At 39.7% G+C, this 23925-nt stretch overlaps 1 protein-coding gene across 1 annotated transcript in view; it reads left to right on the top strand.

The window, feature by feature from the left end:
• NBAS (NBAS subunit of NRZ tethering complex) overlaps positions 1-23925 on the top strand; it is a 334140-nt gene that overhangs the window by 133865 nt on the left and 176350 nt on the right. The window contains exons 24-29 of the mRNA XM_077750930.1: positions 478-663; positions 2256-2429; positions 11089-11222; positions 16489-16551; positions 18531-18653; positions 22776-22878. Of these exons, the coding sequence (XP_077607056.1) occupies positions 478-663; positions 2256-2429; positions 11089-11222; positions 16489-16551; positions 18531-18653; positions 22776-22878 (783 nt within the window). The remainder of the gene's footprint in view (positions 1-477; positions 664-2255; positions 2430-11088; positions 11223-16488; positions 16552-18530; positions 18654-22775; positions 22879-23925) is intronic.

Below are 23925 nucleotides of genomic sequence, written 5' to 3'. Positions count from 1 at the left end.
AAAATCTCTACCAGAGCCGATCATTCAGCAAGTATTTCCTGAATGCTTTTTACATGGGAGGCGTTGTGGAAGGGGAGGTACCGGACAGGAATATGAAAGCAAACATTTTTGTTTTCGGAGCAGAGTGATATAGTGAAAGTAGGATTAATTTGGCATTATCACTATTTAGCTCCCCCCCGCCACTTGTTAATGTTGTGAGAATAGACAAACTTATGTGAAATTGCTCTTAAATTGTCATGCTCTATGAATTTAAGATGGTTGTGTTTCATTATCCTCAGTATTTCTTGCTGATTCTTTTGAAACAGTTTGCTGATCTATTTGCTAAAGAACTCTATTTTCATACTAAATAAATGTACATCACTGATAATGTGATTTTATATAAGATGATTTCAGGAATCAGATTCTGTACCAGAGACTTTTACGTTAGAAGATGTGAGCGAGAAAGCACCCAGTCTTCCTGTCGCTTTTTTGTTTCAGGTTGACTGCGCATTGTCACTCATTCGACTTGGAATGGAGCGGAACATTCCCGGTTTGCTGGTTCTGTGTGATAACTTGGTCACCCTGGAAGCCTTGGTTTATGAAGCCGGGTGTGACTTAACCCTAACCTTGAAAGAACTCCAGCAGTTGAAAGACATTGAAAAACTACGATTGCTGATGAGTAGTGTAGGTTTTATTTTAACTTTCTTCTTGAGCTTTCCCTGTGTGCTTGGACTAATGTGGGTCTCAAAGCCAAAGCTAAAATGTCCTCCAAACCCAAGGATTTAGTAAATAAAGGAAGGTTTCTTGACTTAAAAATAAATCCAATTTTTGAATAAGTTACTGAAGACGTCCCCAACTATTTTGGCTGTTCTTGTACCTTGCTTGGCGTTTGTTATACTCATCTGTATATAACTTCTTTTTCTCCTTTTAGCTAGCAGATTTCTCAGCTAGCTGGTCATTTTAGGAGTCATGTTTCTAGTCCTTCACTGTGTTAAAACTCCCAATTACTTCTGTATTTCCCTTATACAAAGGTACTGGATTCAGAGGGCTGGGTGCTTGTGTGAAGAAAACGTCTTGGCTTAGGGGTTCGTAAGGTCAGAAGGGTTTGTCCAGCCACTTTCAGATTTTTCTTGGGTCACCCTGGGGAGGAAGTACACCCCCCAGTGTTAGGACCTGGTTTCTCATGAGCCCACTGAACAGAGAGACACCTTAGAGACCAGAATGCTGGGGCTATGGGGGGCCAGCTGTCACAGGGCAGCCTGGTTCGAACGGGCCCCGTAAGGGGTGGGGTCCCAGCTGCCCCGCGCGCTCTCCTTCCTCCCCGACTCTTCTCTTTCTTTCTCTCACGTACTTTCCTCTTCATCTTCCTTCCTTTTCCCCTCTTGTCATCTTTCTGTCTCTTCTCAGTCACCCTTTTCTCTCTCCCTCTGGCCCTAACTTCTGTTTTGCTTGGTAGTTTTTATTTTTCCCTCTGATAATCCACCCAGTGAAAATTGATTTGTGTTACACATAAGTCTCCTCTTCTAGGCTTTGGGTGTTTCTCCTGGGGTAATTGAAAGAAGGAATTCTTAGGTGTCAGGGAGAATGAGTAAAATTATGTGTATCATTTGGAGTTTTGTGAAGGTGGCTGTAAAGGGCAAAAACAAAACAGGAAAGGAGATTCTGGGATTTTGTACAGAAGATTAATCTGAAGAGGTTCCCTTCTAGAGCCTTTTTTTTTTTTTAAGTTATTTTGAGAGAGAGCGAGTGTGGTGGAGGGGCAGAGAGAGAGAGAGAGAGAGGGAGAGAGAATCCCAAGCAGGCTCCTCACTGTCAGCTCAGAGCCCGGCACGGGGCTCGAACCCATGAGCCGTGAGATCATGATCCGAGCTGAAAACAAGAGGCGGACTCTCTCTCTCTCTCTCACTTTACATGCACGTGCTCGCACACGCATACTTTTGGGGTAGAGCCTTTCTTTACTCTGGGAGACCTCACGTTGGAGCAGTAGTAGTAACATGTTTGTCTTCCAGAGCTGGGCTTCGGCTGCGAGGGACCCAGAGTGGCCCTGGTCCTGAAGAGAGGGCGCCAAGGGCAGTCAGCTCTACCAGCCCCAGGCTGAAGGCCATTCTCCTGCCACCTCTCTGGCTGCCCCGGAAAGGGGGACCGGAGTGTCCTTTTTAGGAAGTGTTGGGCTTCCCCTCTTTAACATCAGTCTCCTTATCTGTGAGCTTTAGAACTTGTTGTCTGGTATAATCAGGTATTTAATGTGTGTTTGTTTTGGTTAATTGTATTTTCAGTGTTCTGAGGACAAGTATGTGAGAAGTGCCTACCAGTGGATGGTTCCCTTTCTTCATCGTTGTGAGAAACAGTCTCCTGGTGTGGCTAATGAGCTACTCAAAGAATATTTAGTGACTTTAGCTAAAGGGGACTTAAAATTTCCCCTGAAGATATTTCAGCATTCCAAACCAGATGTAAGTAGAAGCTCTAACTTCTTAAAAATCTTTGCACTTCTTTCTCTGCATAATTATGTCTTGTCAGTTTGTTACAAGAGGCTTTGCAAGTAACTTTGCTTTAAACAGACAAGGACATGGTTGTCATGTTATTCTTTAAGTGTTTCAATAATTCAGTCCAATGATGTTTTTGGAAGTTGATATGTATTTTGATGTATTTACTCATAAGTTTCTTGACTTTCTATTAAATCAGTTATATATTATAGATGTATATCAATACCAAAAAAACTAATAGTTGATAAATAGTGAATTCTTACTATAGAAAGGCACTCTTCAAGTATTAACCCATTTAATCCTTATAGGAATCCTACGAGGTGGGTATTTTGTATTAATATTGGAGGGAATGAAAATTGAGACCTACTGTGGTTAGGCAGTTGTCCAGGGTCACACAGTTAGGAATGGAACCTGGGCTCACGCATAGGTATTCTGAACTCACAGCTGTGTTCTTAACCAATATGCTTTGCCCTAGCACCAGGAGAAGAAAAGATTCTCGCCCTTTAGGACCTTCAAAATATTTGTGAAAGTATGTAGGATCTCATAAGGAACTCTGATTATTCTTAAGAACTCTTGTATTTGCTTAAGACTGCTATATAGTTGGCTCTCAAACAACATAGCATTTAGGGGCACTAATTCCCCTCCCCCCATGCAGGCGAAAATCTATGTATAATTTTTGATTCTCCAAGAACTTCAACTATCGGTAGCCTACTGTTGACCTTACCAATTACATAAATAGCCAATTAACACATATTTTGAATGTTATATGTATTCTGTACCGTATCTTCACAAGAAAGTAAGCTAGAGAAAAGAAAATGTAATTAAGAAAATCATAGGGATAAGAAAATATATTTACAGTCCTGTGCTGTATTTATAAAGAAACAATTGGCATGTACATGGGCCCCTGCAGCTCAAGGGTCAGCTGTGTTTATAGCTCCACTGCTGTAGAATTCCAGTCGCTGGTCACACTCACTGGCAGTAAGTCATTTGGTTAAGTGCAGAGTACTTTAGCAAAGTAGATAACCCCTTAATTTAGCCATGGATCAAATATGTTGTTTCAGGAGATAGTGACTCCCTTTCTCTTGGCAGCAGCTCAAGCGGGATGGCATAGCCCCTCAAAGGTGCTGACTTCATAGTTAGGTTCAAAGCGTTGGACTGGGTTTCCAGCAGAGGCCATTGAAGGCCTCTTCTAATCCTGAATTTGAATCAAGTTTATTTCCTTGAGCTAACCTTTACCACAGTCTGAATTCTTCTGAAGTGTATGGTCTTAAACTGTATCATCAAGATTCAAAAGGAAAGCATTGCTTAGCTAACCTAACACATTTTGTGATTTCTGTAAGGGCTCTTTGTCAGAAATATATCTGTTCTTCGGCCATTTAAAATTTTCTATCTTCTCATAAGCAGCTCCCACTTAGTATGCTGGCTTTGAATTTGGGGTGGTTTACTGTGAGCCAAGGATGGGTTGCTTATGACAGCAGAACACTGTGTGAAAAGCAGGATGGATTGGAAATGAATGTTTTATGAGGAAGAAGGAAGTGACTTTAAATTCTTTCTAGTAATCTTGTTTGTGATACTTCTTCCTTACAGAGTCTTATAAATCCTTTGTATGTCGTCAGCTTTTTGTTGTTTTTACTTGGCAATTTAGCATGTGCCTTTTGAATAAAACATACGGCCATTTGCTTTTGTTGAAATATGTAAACATCAAAGCAGAGAACAATGGAGTTGCTGGGCTCTTCCTTTCTGATCCAACCTCTGTATTTCTAACATTATCTTCCCACAACAGAACTTTGCTCATGTTCGCAGATCATGATCTATGGGAAGCCTCCAGTGGCCTACCAGAGCCTACAGGGTAAACTCAGGCTCACTAGAGGGCTCTTTGTGGTCTGTTTCCAGTCTGCCTCTTTAGCCTCATTCCTCCCTGTACGTGAATGTGGTGCTTCGCTCACACTGAACTTCTTACCCTGTATTCACCCTGTTGGGTCTTCCATGACTCTTTATGTCTTAATAGACTGTTTCCTTTGTTTGGGATGGTCCGCTTTCCTTCCTTTCCCTTGGCAGACACGTACCTGTACTTCAAGAGCCTGCTGTCTACGATTCCCGCTGCTGGGAGACCTGTGACTTCCCTGTGCTGTGACAGGCCTTGTCCCCGCCTCTGTCATAGCCCATGGCACACTATCTTAATTAGCTTCACATGTTTGTCTTTCCCACCCTTGTTTCCTGTCTCTGTTCTCTATCTCTCACGCATCTGTGTGTTGCCAGAGGTCAGTGCCTTGGAAGAGCAGGTGCTCAGTAAGTTTTGTGAGGGCAGATGATGAGCGAGTGATTGAAACTGGGTTTCATTGTGACACGTTAGATCACTTGATTACATTTGTTTGCTTTATTAGGATTGTGCTTGGAGCACTGTTTTTATTTTATTTTACTTGACCCTTTACAAAAAGATCTGCCATGTGTCATGTGCAGAGTATTTATAGCAATATCACAGGAGCAGTGATTTCTGTATTAGACAGCATGGGCTAAGTTATGCTGCATTAACAAATGATCACTGAATCTGAGTGGGTTAGAACAGACATTTATTTCTCATAAGTATTGTATAGGCTGTGGCTGGGCTTCTCCTGTGTCTCACATCTTGTTCGTTCCAGCACGTGGCCAAAAGAGCAGGCCCTTTTTCTAAGCTGTGGCACAGGGAAAAAGAACAAAGTAGAACCACATGGTGGCACTTAACACTTAGCTCAAAGTACGTCACATGACCTTCTGTCACATTTCACAGGCTGGAGGAAGAAGGGAGCGAATATTTGGAAACAGTAATACAAACACGCACTTATCCTTTTAACTGTAATGTATGCTACAAGCCTTTCTCTTTTATAACATCCTGATTTTGAGCACTCCTCTGTGATTTTAAGCTGTTGTTCTTTGCTTGAATGGCTCTTTGGAAAGTGGAATTTGTGAATAAACTTGGGCAAGTCTGGATGAAGGGGATTTGGGAATAAAATATTCTGCTTTCTCATGTTCTGTCTACTGTACTAGTATTTTTAAAATATGTCTTTGTATGGGAACTATGGACTTAAAATTTTTTTAATTGTGATTTATTTTGAGAGAGAGAAAGAGCGAGCATGAGCAGGGGAGGGGCAGAGAGAGAGGGAAGAGAGAATCCCAAGCAAGGTCCGCACTGTTAGCATAGAGCCTAATGCTGGGGCCCGAACTCACAAACCCTGAGATCATGGCCTGAGCCGATCAAGATTTGGATGCTTAACATACTGAGACACCCAAGCACCCCAGGACTTAAAAAAAAAAAGTTTTCTAGGCCCAACCCAGATATAATAGATTAGAATTTGGGGGGTGGGTAGGAATCTGAAATATGCACTTGACAGTCCATCCAGTGATTCTGCTGGAAAACCACTTTTTATATGTTGCCAATAATTCCCACTTCTGTTTTACTGTTCTTCCTGTTGTTGTCTTAGTGATGAAGGTCCCTTTCATCTGATCGGGAATCAAACTGTTTCAAGTTTCAGAAGGACTTTCCTCTTTTCACTTAATCCTATGTTCCTGCAGCACGGCCCTCCAGGGGCCTGAGTTTGGAAGCTTCGGGTGCTGACCTTGGCCCTGTATCCCAGCAATGGCATAAATGGGAAAGTCTACTTAATGCTTTATACTCTTGTCTTCAATTTCCTGCTTGCCTACTTTTGGCCCACACTCCTTAGGGAATTGAAAATTCCATACTCTACCATGCAGTCGAGTATGGTAGCCTCTAGCCATGTGTGGCTGTATAAATTAAAATAATAAAATAAAATATTCATTTATTCAGGCTCACTAGCTTTCTGTTATTTCTGGTATTTTGTAATCACAAACAATGCTACAACGAATAACCTTGTTCCCATGTGGTTTTATGTCTTTCACGTTTATTTATTTTTGAGAGACAGAGACAGAGCATGAGTAGGGGAGGGCCAGAGAGGGAGGGAGACACAGAATCCAAAGCAGGCTCCAGGCTCTGAGCTGTCAGCACAGAGCCCGATGTGGGGCTCAAACCCATGAACTGTGAGATCATGACCTGAGCTGAAGTGCAACGCTTAACCGACTGAGCCACTCAGGTGCCCTGGTTTTGTGTTTTCGGTATACCTTCAAGGTGTATTCCTGGAATGAGCATCCTGAGTTTAAAAGCAAGGGTTGTGTTGGTATTGCCAGATTTTTCTCAAGGGGGGTCGGTCCGTTTGACATTCCTACCAGCAGTATAGGACCATGCCTGCTTCTCCGCAACTTTGTGGACAGAATTCATTGCCATATTTTAACATTTTTGCTAATGTGGTAAGTGAAAAGTGGTATTTCAGGGGTGTTTTAATTTGCATTTAATTATCAGTGAATTTGAAATGTCCTCATATATTTGAGGGAATTTTCTCTTTTTTGGTGAATTGTCCGTTCCTGTCTTTTCCCCTTTTTTCATTTGGAGTTTTCTTCCTTTGTGCTTTACTTTTGTAGAGATTCAGATACATTGGCATAATTAGCCCCCTTTTTTTGTGGTATGCATTGTATATATTTCTTCCAGTTGATAGATTTTCTTTTGACTTTGTTGCTGGTGGAGTATGTCAGACAGAATTTTTTTATGTATTTATGGGGGGTCAAATCAAGCAATGTTTTCTTTTTTTCTTTTTTAATTTTTTAATTGTTAATTTTATTTTTTTATTTCTGAGAGAGAGAGAGACAGCGTGAGCGGGGACAGTCAGAGAGAGGGGGAGATACATACAGAATGTGAAGCAGGCTCCAGGCTCTGAGCTAGCTGTCAGCACAGAGCCTGATGCAGGGCTCAAACCCACAAACCGTGAGATCATGACCTGAGCCGAAGTCGGAGGCTTAACCGACTGAGCCACCCAGGCGCCCCGTGAGCAATCTTTTCTTGCCTTTGAATTATGAGTCCTGGTGAGTAAGCCTTTGCCTCCTCCAAGGTCAAAGAAAAATCCACTCCTTTCTTCCAGTACTGGTATGATTTTATTTTTATGTGTGGATCCATAATCTACTTGGAGTTCATGCTTTTGTGTGGTGACGTGAAAGTCTGATTTCTTGTCTCAGATGGCTACCTAGTTGTTGCAGCACCATTTATTACAAATTTGGTCTTTTCTTGAGTGGTTTGAGATGCCACCTTTGTCTTCTATCACATTGCCATTTAGTTGTTCTAATTCTAGAGTTTTTATATTGTTACTGGTTTGTACACTGGGACCACACTGTTTTAATTACAGAGATTTTCTGGTGTGCTTTTAAAGGCTGGTGAGGGTAGTATTCCTCTATAGGTTTTTTTCTTAAATCTATTCTTATAAAAGTTTGTTTCTTCATCTGAACTTTAGTGCAACTTGTTTGATTCCATAAAATAGATTGTGGGTATATTTACTGTGATTATATTAATTTCATAAATTAGCCTTGCAAGACTAATATTTATTTATTTAAGTTTGAAGGTTTATTTCCTTTATTTATTTATTTCCTGCATGTGCACAAGCATGAGCTGGGGAGGGACAGAAAGAGGGAGAGACCAGTGTCTCTGTAACATTCAGCCATCCTGTTTGAAAAGAGGGGGTATCATTCTGTTTGTTCATGTCTTTTTTTACTGTCTTTCAAGAATATTTGAAAATGTTCTTCATGTAGCTTGTGCACATTTTTTGTTAAATTTATTCGTAAGCATTTAATTTTTTCTTTTCCTATTATAAATTGACTTTTCCCTACCTTCACTTCCTCTGTTGGTTTCATATAGGAAAGGTATTCATTTTGTATGTTAATTTTGTATTCTGCCACTTCACTGATTCCTTATATTGCTTCATTCTCTGAGATTTTCCAGGTGTCCTTTGTATCATCTGTTCTTCATTTACTTACCTATTGTACGTAATTTTAAGACATTTATTTATTCATTCATTCATTCATTTAATGTTTATTTTTGAGAAAGAGAGAGAGAGAGAGAGAGAGCTCCAAGGGGAGTGGGGCAGAGAGAGAGAGAGAGAGACACAGAATCTGAAGCAGGCTCCAGGCTCTTGGCTGTCAACACAGAACCTGACGCAGGGCTCAAACCCGTGAGCTGCGAGATCATGACCTAAGCTGAAGTCGGGTGCTTAACCAACTGAAACACCCAAGACTGTTTTTAAAAATAAAATTAGAATTTTCTTACATTTTACCTTGCTGCATAGCATGGGGAATCATCTGTGGCCCATGGTGAGGATGACTCACTGACTTCTTAGAAAGTTTTTAAGGTGTTCTTTTCTGTTAGCTTGAGTGGGGCAAATGATGGTTTACTAGTCACCACTGAGATATGAGGGCAGCATGATGGAAGTAAGAGTCCATATGTTTTATACTTTATGAAGTTAGACGTCTTTTAGGTAGTCGAACATTGTGAGAATGGTAAGTGACTTAAAATTGTGATCATTACAATTTATGTGCTAATAGTTTGTATTAGGACAGATCTGCTGAGTGGCACAGGAAGCGAACAAAAAGATGCCAGTAGGAATATAAAGAGGAAAAAGAATTTATGTATCAGGCTAGAATGGGGATAGAGTCTTTGGACTAACAGTTATTGAGGCTACAGAAATCTAGGAAAGTCCAATTGAAGTCCAAGCCAAGTGGAGAGAAAACTGGATTATTAGGGGTGTTTTAGATAGGGCAAGACTAAGTTTTTGAGAAGTTCCCAATAGGGGTAGCCTAAGGCAAGGAGACATAATCAGACTAATAGCATGTTTAGATAAAGGCAAGTAATTGAATTTGAGTGAACTAAAATTTGCATAGTTTCATCAGACCAGAGGGGTGAGCTGGCACCAGGCCACGAAGAACTTGAGCAGAAGGCAGAAAGTTCATTCTTGACCTTTCACATTGTAGGATTGTGAAAGGGTTTTCAGCAGGGAATTTTGAATATATATGATCAAGTATGGACTTTAGAACCTTTAACGTCCAAGTGATACTTTAAGGTCACGGGGAGGGAAGCACAGGAAGCAGGAGAATCAAGGGAAACACCAAGGAGTTTGGCTTCCATTTCAGTTGGTTTTCCAGTTACTCCTTTTCATTCAAACTGGTTTGTTTTCTTCATTTTTCTGTAGGAGTTTGTTGATTACTGTAGTTTTCCTCAGTCTCTCTCATTCTTCCTGTGACATTTTCCTGCGGGGGTGTGAGAGCCAGTATTGCTTAGCCCAGGCTTTGCAGCCAGTTGCCTGCATTTGACTCCTGACCTGATTATAGCCAGCTCTGTGCCGTGAGCAACGGTCTCTTGGTGCCTCAGTTTCCCCTTTATGTAGAATCAAAATAGAACTAGTATTAACCTTACAAGGTAGTTTGAGGAATTGAGAATTCATGCATGTGAAGCACATAGAAATAGTACCTGGCACACAATAAGAAGTCAGGAGAAGTTACCTACTTTAATTAACTAAATAATAATGACATATTGTGTGCCCTGTTTGTCTCTATTTAACCAGTCTATCACTTTGCAACCTTGGATAACTGTCAAATGTCGATGTCAAATTAATGGGATGTTTTTCTCTTAACACCTTAAAGAAATCTGTAGAACTCCTATAACCATACAGAAAACTGTACTTCCCTCATAACCTTGAATGTTTCTTCTTCCCATCCATCAATATGATTTTTTTCCAGTGAAAAGATGCTTTTGTTTGGGAACTTCTTTCCATCACTTTCTTATCTGTTTTGTGAATTTCTGCTAAAATGCTGAAAACCACTAGTCTTTATTATGGAAATTATTTTGTCATTGAGTACCCGGGTTCTAAACTTATTTTGTCATTGAATAGGGCTCTAAGAATATAGTTTCATGGAGGGGAGGCACTTGTTGGGATGAGCACTGGGTGTTATATGGAATCCAACTTGACAATAAACTATGAAAGGAAAAAAAAAGAATATAGTTTTAACTTTCCATTTTCATTTCTTTGTTGGTAATCATGTAAGCCTTCTTCACATAATAATTTATTTAGTCCTCACAACAGTGATGTTAGGAAGGTGTTGTTAATACCCATTTGTATAGATGAGAAAAACAAGGCACAAATATGGTATTTTTATATCCTAGAAAATACTCCACGAATTTGTGATGGGAAGGGTGTATCCTATAGAAGACTGACCCAAAGTAGCCGTTGTTTCTGCACCAGAGTGTGCTCTGTGATTTGAATATTACTGCATTATAGTGTGACTTCTTTTGAGTAGAATGTCAGTGCTGTTTAGTTACATGACTAATATATAATGCATACTGAAAAATAGTAGGCTCAAACATCTCTGAATATTAGTTAAGGAATTTTATATATTTCTGTAATTGAAACACATAAAATTTGGCTTTAGGGTTAGAAATGTTTTTAATGAATTGCCTTTTTAATTCACTGTGTTTCTTCTATCTACTTTATCTTGAATGGGTCATAAATTGAAGAATCTGTTTTCAGCAGATGCAAAGCTTATGGGTACAAATTATCTTTTCTAGCTGATTCTGTAATTAAAATGTGATTTCATTTAGAATTATGAAAGACCCCAAAAGTCTGTAAGCTACAGAAAAATCAAGATTTGTTTTTGCGGCTGATTAATTGCACTATTTAATATTCTATTGACAGTGGTACTGGGCAATGAAAAATCTGACTATAAATCTGACGGTTAGTACAGCATGCTTTCTTTTCTCTAGCTGCAGCAAAAAATTATCCCTGATCAGGACCAACTGATGGCAGTCGCCCTAGAGTGCATCTACAACTGTGAACGAAATGACCAGCTGTCCCTCTGCTACGACATATTAGAATGTCTTCCACAACGAGGATGCGGGTGAGAATCCACCGCGCGCAGTCTCGTGGTCGCCGCTTTTGTCCTTACAGCCGAAACGAAAATGTCGTTTCCCTGAGTGTTCATGAGAGAGAATCTGGGGAATATAAGAAAAGTATAGAATAAAACGAGATCATCTGCAAATCTGTAGACTTAAAGATAAACGCTTGTTTTTCCAACAGTATATGAGCAGTCACTGGAATTCTGTCAACCTTCATAAATTATCCATTAAAAAAACAAACAAAAATACCACCACCACAACAAAAAATACTTTTTTAGTACCTAGACAGTGATACCTGTTTTCAGTTGTGTTTCTCATGACGTTTTTTTTTTTTCCCCATATTTATGGGCTTGTGGTATTCTAGGAATGATTTGTTCTCGACCCTTGCCTGCAGTAATTGTGTTAAGTACTAATGTATGAATATAAATGATTTTATTTTACTTTATTTTTCTTTCAATTTCATTGAGCTGTAATTAATATACAGCACTGTATACATTTGAGGTGTTTAACTTAATGACTTGATATCCAGACATCGGAAAGCAACCATAGTCTGTTTAGTTAGCATCCCTCATCTTCTACAGATACAAAAATAAATAAATAAAAATAAAAATGTTTCCTGTCTTGCAGTGAGATCTTTTACTCTCCTAGCAACTTTGAACTATAGCCTGCAGCAGTGTCGTGGGTGGTTTAAGTTGGTTGCCCAGATTGTTCCTTGGCTGGACTGTGTCGCTACATAACCACCCTAGAACCTTCTGTCTCTTACACCTGGAAGTTTATACCTTTTGACCACCTTTATCCAGTACCCGTGCCACCCACTCCTATCGCCTGTAACCATACATCTGATCTTTTTCTATGAGTCTGTTGTTATTGTTGTTTTTGTTTCTTTTTAGATTCTACATATAAGTGAGACCACCTTACAGTTTTTATCTGTTGTTTTTGTTTTTTCTAGATTCCACATTATAAGTGAGACTGTCTTACAGTATTTGTCCGTCTTTGTTTGACTTATTTCACTTCGTACAGTGCCCTTAAATCCTGTTCATGTTGTCATAAATGGCAGGATTTCCTTCTTTTTTGTGGCTGAATAGTATTCCACTGTGGATATATAAATAGCGCATTTTCTTCATTCATACATCTATTGATGGGCACTTAGGTTGTTTCCATGTCTTGTCTGTTGTGACTAATGCTGCTTCCTTTCTCTTTTCCTTCTAAGGAAATTCTTACTTTTTCTGAACTGAATGATAGAAATCACCAATTTGGCACGTGGAGGCATTTTTATTTGAAGACTGTCCCATGTCAGAAAGAGCCCAAAACGGCCCCTTTAAACTTGACAGCAGGCTTGGCTGTGTCTGCACTTTATCATTGTCTTCTCCCTGTGAGTTTTGAAGGCATCTGTCCTGCCCTCTCCTGCCAGCATCGTCGCTCCTGTGCCATTCTAACTCACTACTTCCTAGATGGCTTTTCTTCCTGTCTGCGTGTTTCAGCACCTTCTCGTCATCTCTCATGTTCTGAAATATCATACGGGTGTGTTTTATTGTGAGTTTAAATGCCTTGTGGTGCTTTTCATCTAGTTAGTCCATTCCAATCTGGAAACTCTTGTCTTCCAGATCGTTGGGAAATTTTCTTATATTCTTTCCTTGATAAGTTTCCTTGGTAATTTTATTTTTACTCCTTTCCTTTTTTTTTTTTTTTTTTAACTCTCTTTCTCCATTTTTTTTGCACTTTCTTCTTTGTTTACTACCCCTTTTATACTTTTTCCCCACTTTTTGATCTTTTGTTAAATGATCTAGGAGTTTCTTCAGTTTTATCTTCTCACCCCTCCTTCAAATTTTAAATTTTATTTTGGCTTTATTATTTAAATTCCAGAAACTTTTAAAATAAAATAATATCCTAATCTTGTTTCAGAGATGCACATGTACCCATTCCTCTGTTCCCTGTGTTACCCACTTTCTCACCCTGGTCTCATTGTTCATATCCTGTTTGTTTGTATCTCTGCTTTTACTGTTATGGACTTTCCTGCATGTTGAGCGATTTTTGGCCATTAATTTATATCTAAGACATGAAAAAGCTGATTGGAAGCCTGTGCCCAACTAAACCCTTTTCATCGTAGGAGCGCTTGGGGAGTCGCCTTGTATGGGAGCATCTTGTTTGTCCTCGTTTCAGGGCTCAGTTTGGATATTTGTGTGTGTGTGATGATTGTGGATTCTGTCCCTTATGTTGTAGGAAGGTCGGGTAGTTTGTAGATCTTGATCATTCATCTCACCTCATCAGGGGTCTCAGTACTGACCACCAAGAAGGAATCCAAGCAATTAGACTCGTCAGTGGTAAAGCTGAGTGGAGACCATTGAGTGCTCAATGCGTCCTTCCCTCCGTCGGTCTAGGTTTAAGGAGCGTCACGTAGGGAAAGGTAAATCACAGAGTGACTGCGTGTGAATTTATTACCTGGACCTAGACTTCTATGACTATGGTCCATCTCCCATCCTTAGTCAAGAGCAGTGGGGACAGCAGGTGTGTCTCTGGGAACCGTGGGCCTCTCTGAGAGCCACGGGCCTTCAGTAGGCAGCAAACAGACGGTAGAGGGAGTGTATTAACAGATTATCAGGGTGTTCGTAGTAAAACTGCGCTTTGTGGAGGGTACAAGAGCTGCAGAGGCCTCTCTTCACATCTGTGCCCGAGAGCAGAGTGATGGGAGTTTTGTCCTGAGATGGCCCAACTGGGAAGCTTGATGGTCTCCCTTTCAGCTTTGTGCCTCCGTTGTTGCCTTTGAATCAGCTATCAAACTCCTTGACGTCTGAGTAACGTGTGTGATTTTTAGGAATAAATGTATTAGACTTTGTTTTTCAGTAAGATCAGTTCAGCATAAATATCAACTAGAGCTTATCTATTAATTTTTAAGCTACAGTTTGCCTACTGTACAGTATCAGTGGAATGATATTAAAAAAACATTTTTTAATGTAGACATTATAGTTAACATTACAGAATTAGTGTGGTTTTGAGGAGTGTCTAGGCTAAGAAATGGCTCTTTGTCTTGGCTTCAGATTAATGATTTCTGATCTAACAGATTTTTTTTTGTAAATACAAAAAATAGCTTGACACTCTCTTGTTTTCCATTTATTTCTTAATGATTATATTTCACATTTATAATTTTCTAAATAACTTGTCATTTTTAATTAGCCTCATATTAAAACATAGAGCTTCAAAATATTTTCTGTGGTTCTCTTTGTTCTTCATGCCAAGTTTGTCTGTTTGTATTTTGCCTGTGATTAGTTGTTTGTTTTTAGTGGTTACATAATTACTTACCAAATGGTAAACTATGGTTTTTTTTTGCCATGAAATGAACACTTATTTAACCTCATTAATGTTTTGTGTATCTTACGTAGGCAGCATATTCCATCTGGCTGGAAAAAAAAAAACAAAACCTTATTATGTTTGTGAATATCAATTCACAACAGAAGAACACCATCTTCTTGAAAGCCAGTGACAAATGTTTATTGTAGAGCTACAAAATGATAGTTAAGAAATTACTGTCCTGTGTTAATAGAAGGTAGCTGTGACAAATGACTTTCTGGAGAACTTTAAGTGGAACGTACCCTAACTTAAAACTCTAGGTCAAGGCCTAAAACTTGGTTTAAAAAGATAGTGTCATCTTTGTAAACTGCATCAATAACTGCCAAATGGATTTAGACCAAAAAAAATAGATAGTTTTGTAAGTAATGACTCTTTTTGTGTTCAAGTTAGGACATTTTAAATTTTCGAAGTCCAGATGAAGAGTTTTATTTGTTTGTCTTACTAATAAAACCTGAGACCTTGCTGGGATTCAGTTGTATCCTTGGGGGGGAGAGGGGGTGCTGGGGAGCGTCAGGTGCAGTGCTGCTCCACTGAGAGCAGTCCCTCCATAGTCGAGACACAGAGTTGTGCAGGATGGAAGGGGACTTTTATAGTAGTATCTCAGCTTTTGTGCCAAATCCCTGCATTCACTTGTATGTGTGTTGTGCCATACTAAACCTACTCTTCCAGCCACATTTTTATTAGTGTATGATCTTTGTCATATTAGTGTATGAGGCTTCTCCTAGTCCCCTGTCCACATGCTTTCTCAGAAAGGCCTTGCTTTCTTTAATACAATTTATTGTGAAATTTGTTTCCATACAACACCCAGTGCTCATTCCAACAAGTGCCCTCCTCTATGCCCATCACCCACTTCCCCCTCTCTCCCATCCCCCATCATTTTGTTCTCAGTATTTAAGAGTCTCTTTCTTTTTAAAATGTTTTTAATGTTTGTTTATTTTTGAGAGAGAGGAAGAGCATGAGTGGGGGAGGGGCAGAGAGAGAGGGAGACACAGAATCCAAAGCAGGCTCCAGGCTCTGAGCTGTCAGCACAGAGCCCGACAAACTGTGAGATCATGACCTAAGCCGAAATCAGATGCTTAACCACCTGAGCCACCCAGGTGCCCCTATTTGAGAGTCTCTTATAGTTTGCCTCCCTCCCTCTCTGTAACCTTTTTCCCTCTCTTCCCATCCCCCATGGTCTTCTGTTAAGTTTCTCAAGATCCACATATGAGTGAAAACATATGGTATCTGTCTTTTTCTGACTGACTTATTTCACTTAGTGTAATAAATGCCCTCCAGTTCCATCCACATTGCTGTAAATGGGAAAGGCCTTGCTTTTTATCTCCACTACCTTCTAGGGATCATCTACATGATAGCCTTGATTCTTTTTGGTTCCTTAACACCGAAATGGATGCAGAGGGGATGATGACATAGAAGAAATCTTCTGAGTATATAAAATCCTAATGGAAACTTCTAGGGGGTGGTAGGGCTATACGCAGGCCTCAGAGAAAGTGAGTGTACACATGCAGGGCCATGCTCCTAACCTGTTTCCTTGGCTAAAAGAACAGAACTAAATGGTGATTTTACTTTCTACATCTTCTTAAAAAAAAAAAAAAAAAAAAGACAAATTAACTTATAATTCTTTGTTGCCTTTTATCAGAATTAAACTAAAAGTTCTTCAGTAAATAGCTGTCCGTATCATGCTAATCAGTAATAGAGAATATCATTCTAGCCCAGTATTTTTTTTTTATCTTAATCTCTTGAGTCATGAAAGATGCTAAATGCATTCAGAAGATAGGACTAAACTTTTGCCCAGGCAATGTAATATTGTTGTATATTAACTATAAAAGAAATATCATTTCTTTTTCTCACTTGGGTCTTGTATTTTATATGAGAAGCTACTCTTAAAACTTAATTGTAATTTTTTTCCTCTTAATCCTTTAGTCCTAAAACCGAGGTAACAGCGGCTCTTCATGATATGGTAGACCAACTGGAACAAATTCTCAGGTGAGAAGAATGAGTCTGTTGGCTCTGTGCTGAGGGAGGAGGTCTGTCCAAGAAATGTTACCTCTAATATGTCTAGTGGTCATTGCCGGTTTGGTTTTCTATTTGTTTGACTCTCTTGGGGGTACATTTTCTTAATGCAAACGTACTGCTAGCCTATGTAGAATAAAAAGAGCCTGGACTTTGAAGACTGATGGACCTGTGTTCAACTCTAAGCATTGCCACTTACAAGCTCTGTGATCTTTGAGCCTTGGGTTTCCTTATTTACAATATCAAACTCATGAGATTATGGAATTAATGTTAGATAAAGCATTTAAAATACCTTCTATGCAGTAGAAGTAGGTAAACAAGAAATGTTAGTTTCTGCAGCAATTATTGTATCTCTCAGCAGACCATATTTATTATACTCCTTGCTTTCATTTTTTGGGCATATTACATTTGATTGACTATCTGAATTAGATCACACTGCACCAGAGACTTCAAGTAAATCTGTGGTAATATTCTTTACTGTCAAAATGAAGCATTAAACTTTCTATCTTGGAGCCTGAAATCTCCCAATTTACCATTTAGGAAGTTGTGTGTTGTTTACTAGTATTTATATGTGTATGTGAAGATGCTTGAGTAATTTTTAAATATCTGTATTAAAATTTTAGAGATAACAATTTTTTCCAATATATAATTATAGAATAATAGGTAATACCATCACTTTATACTGGTGATATGAATAGTAAAGTATAATTTGGAGTCTACTAATTAGAAGTTTTATTCACTCAATTTAAGGGGCTTGAATATAAAAATGTTTCAGGTTGTATTTAAGGAAACAGTGTTTTTGTGTTCCGTGTATGTATGGGAATTTAATGAAGAATTAATTTTTCAGTTTTCTCCAGACCTGTTTCATTGCCTAGCGTGATAGGTGTTACTTTGTGTTCTGAAAGCTGTAGTTGTTTTTTTTTTCTTGAAAGAGGCTTAATAAATCAAGCTCGCTCTTTCTTTTTAAGCTTTGCTTATTTTAGGTTGGCTGTGTTTCTTTTCTCCCCAGTGTCCCTGAAAAGTTGAGCATCGTTTGAATAAAGCACAGTGGATTAAGTCGATATAGAATCCTTCCTTACAAATTGAGGAATACCATTTTTTTTCTCTAATGAAATTGATAAGATTTATCTCAGAAAGATACAGTGAAGTAAACAGTATCTTTCACCATACATTCCCTGAGCATAACCATGAGTGGCTCTGATGCCACAGCACATGCTCAGGACCTCAAGGAAACAGTAAGAGTCTGTTGGTTTCTGGATGGTACCCATGCCTTTCCCTCTTTAGTTTGTCACTTTTTAAAATAAGAACTTTTTATTCCCATTCCACGTCATAGCCACTAACTGTTGAAAAATGTTTTAGTATACGTAATGTCAGGTGACATGACCCATGAGACGTGTTTTTATGAAGAGCTAGTGAAGTTTAACAGTCACCGTTTAAGTCCAGTAGTGGTTAATTCATACATGTGAGGTTCAGCGAGGCAAACCAGGGCTCAAGAAGATTCATCTGAGACAAAATTTGTGATCCATTTTGTATTTTTATAGAATATATTTTGGAGGGAGATCGAGTCTTGTGATGTTTCTGGAGCTCCAACTCTAGAATTGTTTATTACTTTTCTAACAGCCTTGCCTGTGATAAGTTACTCAGCAGGTTTGTTCAGAGCTAAAGCTGGGTGTTGAAATGATAGATTTTGCTTGTTTTACTGATTTGATGCTTTTAGAGTACAGGAAAATTACAAAAACTATTTTTAGATAAAGAGATGTCATACTTCAAAAAATAGTTACTAGTTCTAAGTACATTGTCATAAAAGTATGGGAAATAAAATTGGATACATAATGTTAACTTTTTTGGCTGAGAATTCATGTTCTATNGAATTGCTACTTCTATGTTTAAGATTCTTAGACTTTTTTTGTTTGGTAGCAAGACTTTAAAAAATCCTTTTCTCACTTTTTTAGTGTGTCAGAACTTTTGGAGAAACATGGACTTGAGAAACCGATTTCATTTGTTAAGAACACTCAGTCCAGTCCAGAAGAGGCACGTGCGCTGATGGTCAGATTGACCAGGCATACTGGCCGGAAGTAAGTAATGAACAAAATTAATCAGTGTTGTATGTATATGATTGAAAATAGTACTACTTTTTTTTTCTTTCTCCCTTCCTCCCTTCCTCCCTTCATTCCTTCATTGAGTTTTAATTGACCAAAAATAAAGTGCACGTGTTTAAAGTGTAGAATTTGGTAAGTTTTGATATATGTATATACTCATGAAACCATCTCACAATCAAGGTAATAAATATATCCGTCACCCTTAAAAACTGCTTTTTGCCTCATTCTTCTCCCTCCCTTCTGCGTCTCCCCATCACTCCCTCACCCCTTCCCTAGATGACCACTGCTCGGTTCTCTGTTGTACATATTACTTTTATCATACTTTGTTGACCTGTTCACCTGTTTATGGATAGGTGAGTTGTTTTGAGTTTTGGCTTTTACAGATAAAGCAATGAGTATTCATGTACCATAAACGATTCCTAATATTTTGTTTTCTTGTGTTATTATAAATAGAATTATTTTCTTAATTTCATTTTTGTATTGCTTATTCCTAGTGTATAGAAATATTGATAGGTGTTAGTATATATTATTTTTTAAATGTTGATATATATTGAGCTGTGTCTTCCTACTTTGCTGGACTCCTCTATTAGTTCCAGTAGATTTTCCTGAATATTCCATTGGATTTTCTGTAGACAATATTATGCCATCAGCAAATAGAGTCAGCTCTAGTTTTTTGTACACAAGTTTTCTCTCTCTTTCCTTTTGTTGGTGTTAGCATGATCTATCTCTTGGTATATAGCTTAGTGTAGCTTTTACATTTAATTGATTTGTGGTTTTGCATTTGAAGTGTGTTTTTTGTAGGTAGTATATAACTTAGGCCTTTCTGTAAAGGCCTGGGCTGGAGGGAGCCAAGCTGCCATGTGCTGCTTAGTTATGCCAGGAATGTAAAGGAATTAAGACCCATCAGACCTACTTCTAAACAGTAACAACCATGAGGTGGTAGATGGATAAACGGACACCATCCAGATGTCTCCGGGAATCCTGAGCCAGTCAACAGTAGTAAACTGCTTAGCGGTTTGCTCAAAGAACTCTCCTTCCTAAGAAATTTCCTGGTGTTTTGTATCTGTCTCTCTGTTTCTCTGCCTTTTTCAATAACGGTGTAGTCCTAGTGATTGATGTGTGTGCCTTATGTTCCTTTCAAGATCATAAGCTTCTCTAGGGCAACTGTTACAGTTCCCATACGTTGAATATGGGACCTTATATATCAATGGTCCACTCCCAATAATTATTCAATGAATAATGTAAAAAGTTTTGGCAACTCAAGTCTTAAGATTAAAAAAAAAAAATGTTTTTTTTTTATAGTTTATTTATTTTTGAGACAGAGACAGACAGAGCATGAGTGGTGGAGGGGCAGAGACAGAGGGAGACACAGAATCTGAAACAGGCTCCAGGCTCTGAGCTGTCAGCACAGAGCCTGACTCGGGGCTCGAACCCATGAACCGTGAGATCGTGATCTGAGATGAAGTTGGGCACTTAACTGACTGAGCCACCCAGGCGGCCCTTAAGATTTTTTTTTTGAACTATAAACAAATGGTCAATATTTCTGATCATGTCGACTCGACTCTAGAACCTCCTCTTCAAGAAAGCTTTGCTGTTGCAGCTAGATCACTCCTTGTGTTTCCCTTGAGTCCCTCAAATACTCTGAGGTCCTTGAAGTTAATCTCTCCTCATGGTTGGTCTACTTTGAATATATAAGAGAATATGGCCTTTTTTTCCAACTAGTTAATTTGGAGTGAATCTTAATTATTCCATGTATGCTACCATGGCTTGGCCTTCAGCATCAATGGAATATTCTTATGCATATTCTAAATGGTAGCAGATTTCATTGAATCTGCACAAATCAAGTTATCCCATCTTGAGTGCAATGCTATTTCTCCCTAGAAAATATTCCTCTGTTCAAGGCTGTAACTAATACATCATGTTTGTATTTAGGGATCTTTGTTAATTTTCAGATCTCTGGTATAGTGCCTTCAGGTTCTCCTTTTGGTTCATGTTTACTGAATGTCTTCTGAAAAGGCCATTGTAAATAATGTCTTCTAATTTATTTTAATTAGAACCTGTACTTATGGCTAGCCATGTGTGAGAAAACATTAATACCATCTGTCCCATTGTTGATGGCTTCCAGAAGAACAGCTGGGCTATGAGAATTTGAATGGAGTTAGACAATGCCTGGGTTTGATTTTATCCAGCTGGTGCAAGATGGACGGACACTCACTTCAAACATTTTGCAACTTATTTACCTGCAAGCCAGATCTGAAAGAGCCCTCCATTTCTTGGAGTTCACCCAAAGAGTTTACCTACCAAGATCTAAGTAATGGACACATGACATGCAAATGTGTCTGGTTGTTTCTTTTTTTCCTGTTTATGTGCTAGGTGAAAAATGTATTCTCTTATGCTTTATTGCATATGGAATAGAAGTAATTATATGTTTTGTGTAATAACTACAAAATACTATAAGCAAATGAATCAATGCTTATAAAAAATTGTAGGTGAAAAAATTCCTAGAGACCAGAGATTTTACAACAATAATCCCAAACACATACTTTCTCTATAGCAATAATCTTATATACAAATAGTCTATTTGCCCCATTTTAAAAATGACATAAAACAGGGAGAAGGTGTGTGGTAAAGAAACATCCAGTTGGTTTATGATAAACACAAGTCAAAATAAAACAAAACCTGCCCTTTTCAAACAATGAGATTAATGGTAATATAGCACAACAATACTCGCAAGTAAACAAATAATTTATTCCATAAATTCATGTGTGTTCAATGAAGGTGAATTTTGGGGGAGGCAGAGAAAATCATAGGATTTTCTCCTTCCTGCTAAACAATATTAGCAGTAGTGTATATAACTATAGAAACCGAAGAAATGTGTTTATAAGTCTTGGATTCCTTCATTAACATTTATTGAATACTGTTTTATACCAGGAAAATGGAGGGGGTATCTCTTCATATTGTAGTTTCAGTTAATGCTCACACTGTACAAATAGGGAATCTATAGCTCAGAGAAATTAAGAGACCTATTCAAATCTGTATAGGTGATTGAGCTTGTTTTTATACTTAACATCTTGCTTCAATGCCTGTGTTTTATTAGAATTAATCTCCATTTTTTATCACTTTCCACGATGGGTTTTAAGTGAGGAAACCAAAATTCAGGAACATTCAGTGTTTACAATCATGCAGCTTATCTGTGATTATTAGCAAAATTGTTAACAAATCCTTTTCCCCTGCTGCAAGACAGTCTGAACCATTGAATTCTCTAACTCTATAACCCTGTGCTCCAACTGGAAATGGTATTTGATCGGTGAGAGTGTGTGTGCCTTACTGGTTGTGGAAACCTGGTCCCTGGCTGGTAAATTGCTTCTGACCCGGAGGAACTGGAAAGGAACTAGAAAACCTGATAGGGGCTTTGTGCTCTGGGCCTTCCTGAGTGTGGTCACTGACATGTCCTTGAGGAGACCCCGAAAATGGTGCCTATGGAGTCGTCATAAACGATGCTGATTCCTGAGGGGCAGGAAACTTCCTCCTGTCACTACCCGACTGCCCTCTAAGGCTCTGTCTCCTGGCACCCGGGCTGTCCCCCGGGTGAACACAACCCCTGCGGTGCCCGGTAGAGCGCTCTGTGGACTGCTGCAGGGCCTGGTCCCCAGCCTCTCGGCGGATGCCGGGGTGAGCGAGGTCCAGAAGGTGCCCTGTGGGGCGTCGCGGTGTGATGGGGATGGGTTTGAAACCAGTGCTCTGGTGTCCGGGCGCTTTTCCCGCTGTACCTTGCTGTGCTTTATCTTGGAAACTCACAGCTTGTTTACCTTTGCTGTTGTCACTTACTGCTGCCCCGGTTTGACGCGTAGGCAGCCTGTGACCCAGGCAGCTCTGGCCGCGTCTCTAGCATTGATGCAGAGCCGCTCAACTTTCCCCTCAGATCCAAGTTGTTTCCTGGAAATTCAGAGATTATACCTGTGGATCACGTGGGTGCTGTGTGGCACACGGAATGGTGATGCCGATGTTTTTTTGTTTTTCGGTGCTTTTTTGCGTTTGACTAACTGAAGAGAGATTTTATAAATTGTTTTCTTTTTCTGCTCCTTTTCTCCCCCACAGGCAGCCTCCTGTCAGTGAGTCTCATTGGAGAATGTTGCTGCAGGACATGTTAACTATGCAGCAGAATGTTTACACCTGCCTAGATTCTGATGCCTGCTATGAGGTAACTACACATGGAGATTACTTCCTCTTAATTTAGAAGGTTTCGTTGTTACAGTGTGTTTATCGGACACCAAGGTGATGACCATAAGATTCGTTATAAGTAATACTGCTGAGTAAGAGAGTAGTACTTTAAGTTAAAAAAATTTTTTTTAAATGTTAATTTATTCTTGAATGAGAGAGAGAGAGACAGAGCATGAGCAGGGGAGGGGCAGAGAGAGAGGGAGACAGAATCTGAAGCAGCTCCAGGCTCTGAGCTGTCAGCACAGAGCCCAAAGTGGGGCTCGAACTCAAGAACTGTGAGATCATGACCCAAGCCAAAGTCAAATGCTTAACTGACTGAGCCACCCAGGCACCTTTTTTAAAGCTTATTTATTTTTGAGAGGGAGAGAGAGAGAGTACAGGAGAGCAGACAGAGAGAGGGAGACAAAATCCTAAGCAGGCTGTGTGCCGTTAGCTCAGAGCCCGGCGCGGGGCTCGAATTCAGGAACCGTGAGATCATGACCTGAGCCAAAATCAGCAGTGGGTCACTTCACCCGCTGAGCCAGCCAGGCTCCCTAGTAGTGCTTTACCAAGTTGAGCCCTTCCTGTCTCACCACCCGTCTTCCCTGCCCTTGTTATTCAGTGTGTCCCTCCTCCGTGTGGCAGGGGCCTCGTCCTTGACCCCTCTCGCTTCCTCAGTTTGGGGGGGTCAGGTCACTACAGCCTATGGGAGAGGGCTCTCCATCCTGTCCTGTCTTCATCTCTGCCAAATGGCCATCCTTCTTGTCTCCCGCCCTCCATATTTCTCATCTCCACTGAGTCCGAGCTCTCTTCTAAGACACGCCCTTTCAGGGCACTCCCCTGCTTCAAATTTGCTGCCTGCTCCATGTGAGCACCAGCAGGTAGCCGTGCTTGTGAGTGTGGCACAGAGGCACGTCCAGCTCTCCCGCCCACTCGCGCTGTGCTGCTCTGCACACACGGGGCTTGCCATGTACCCTGTGCTCCGCCAGGGCTACCGCCCTGACTGCACGTGCCGTGCCGTGCACGTGTCTGTGCCTCGCGTTGTTCC

The sequence above is a fragment of the Crocuta crocuta genome, unplaced genomic scaffold, assembly GCF_008692635.1.
Source record: "Crocuta crocuta isolate KB4526 unplaced genomic scaffold, BGI_CrCroc_1.0 scaffold129, whole genome shotgun sequence".
Taxonomy (NCBI): Eukaryota; Metazoa; Chordata; class Mammalia; order Carnivora; family Hyaenidae; genus Crocuta; species Crocuta crocuta.
This window is presented reverse-complemented; position numbering and strand designations above follow the sequence as displayed.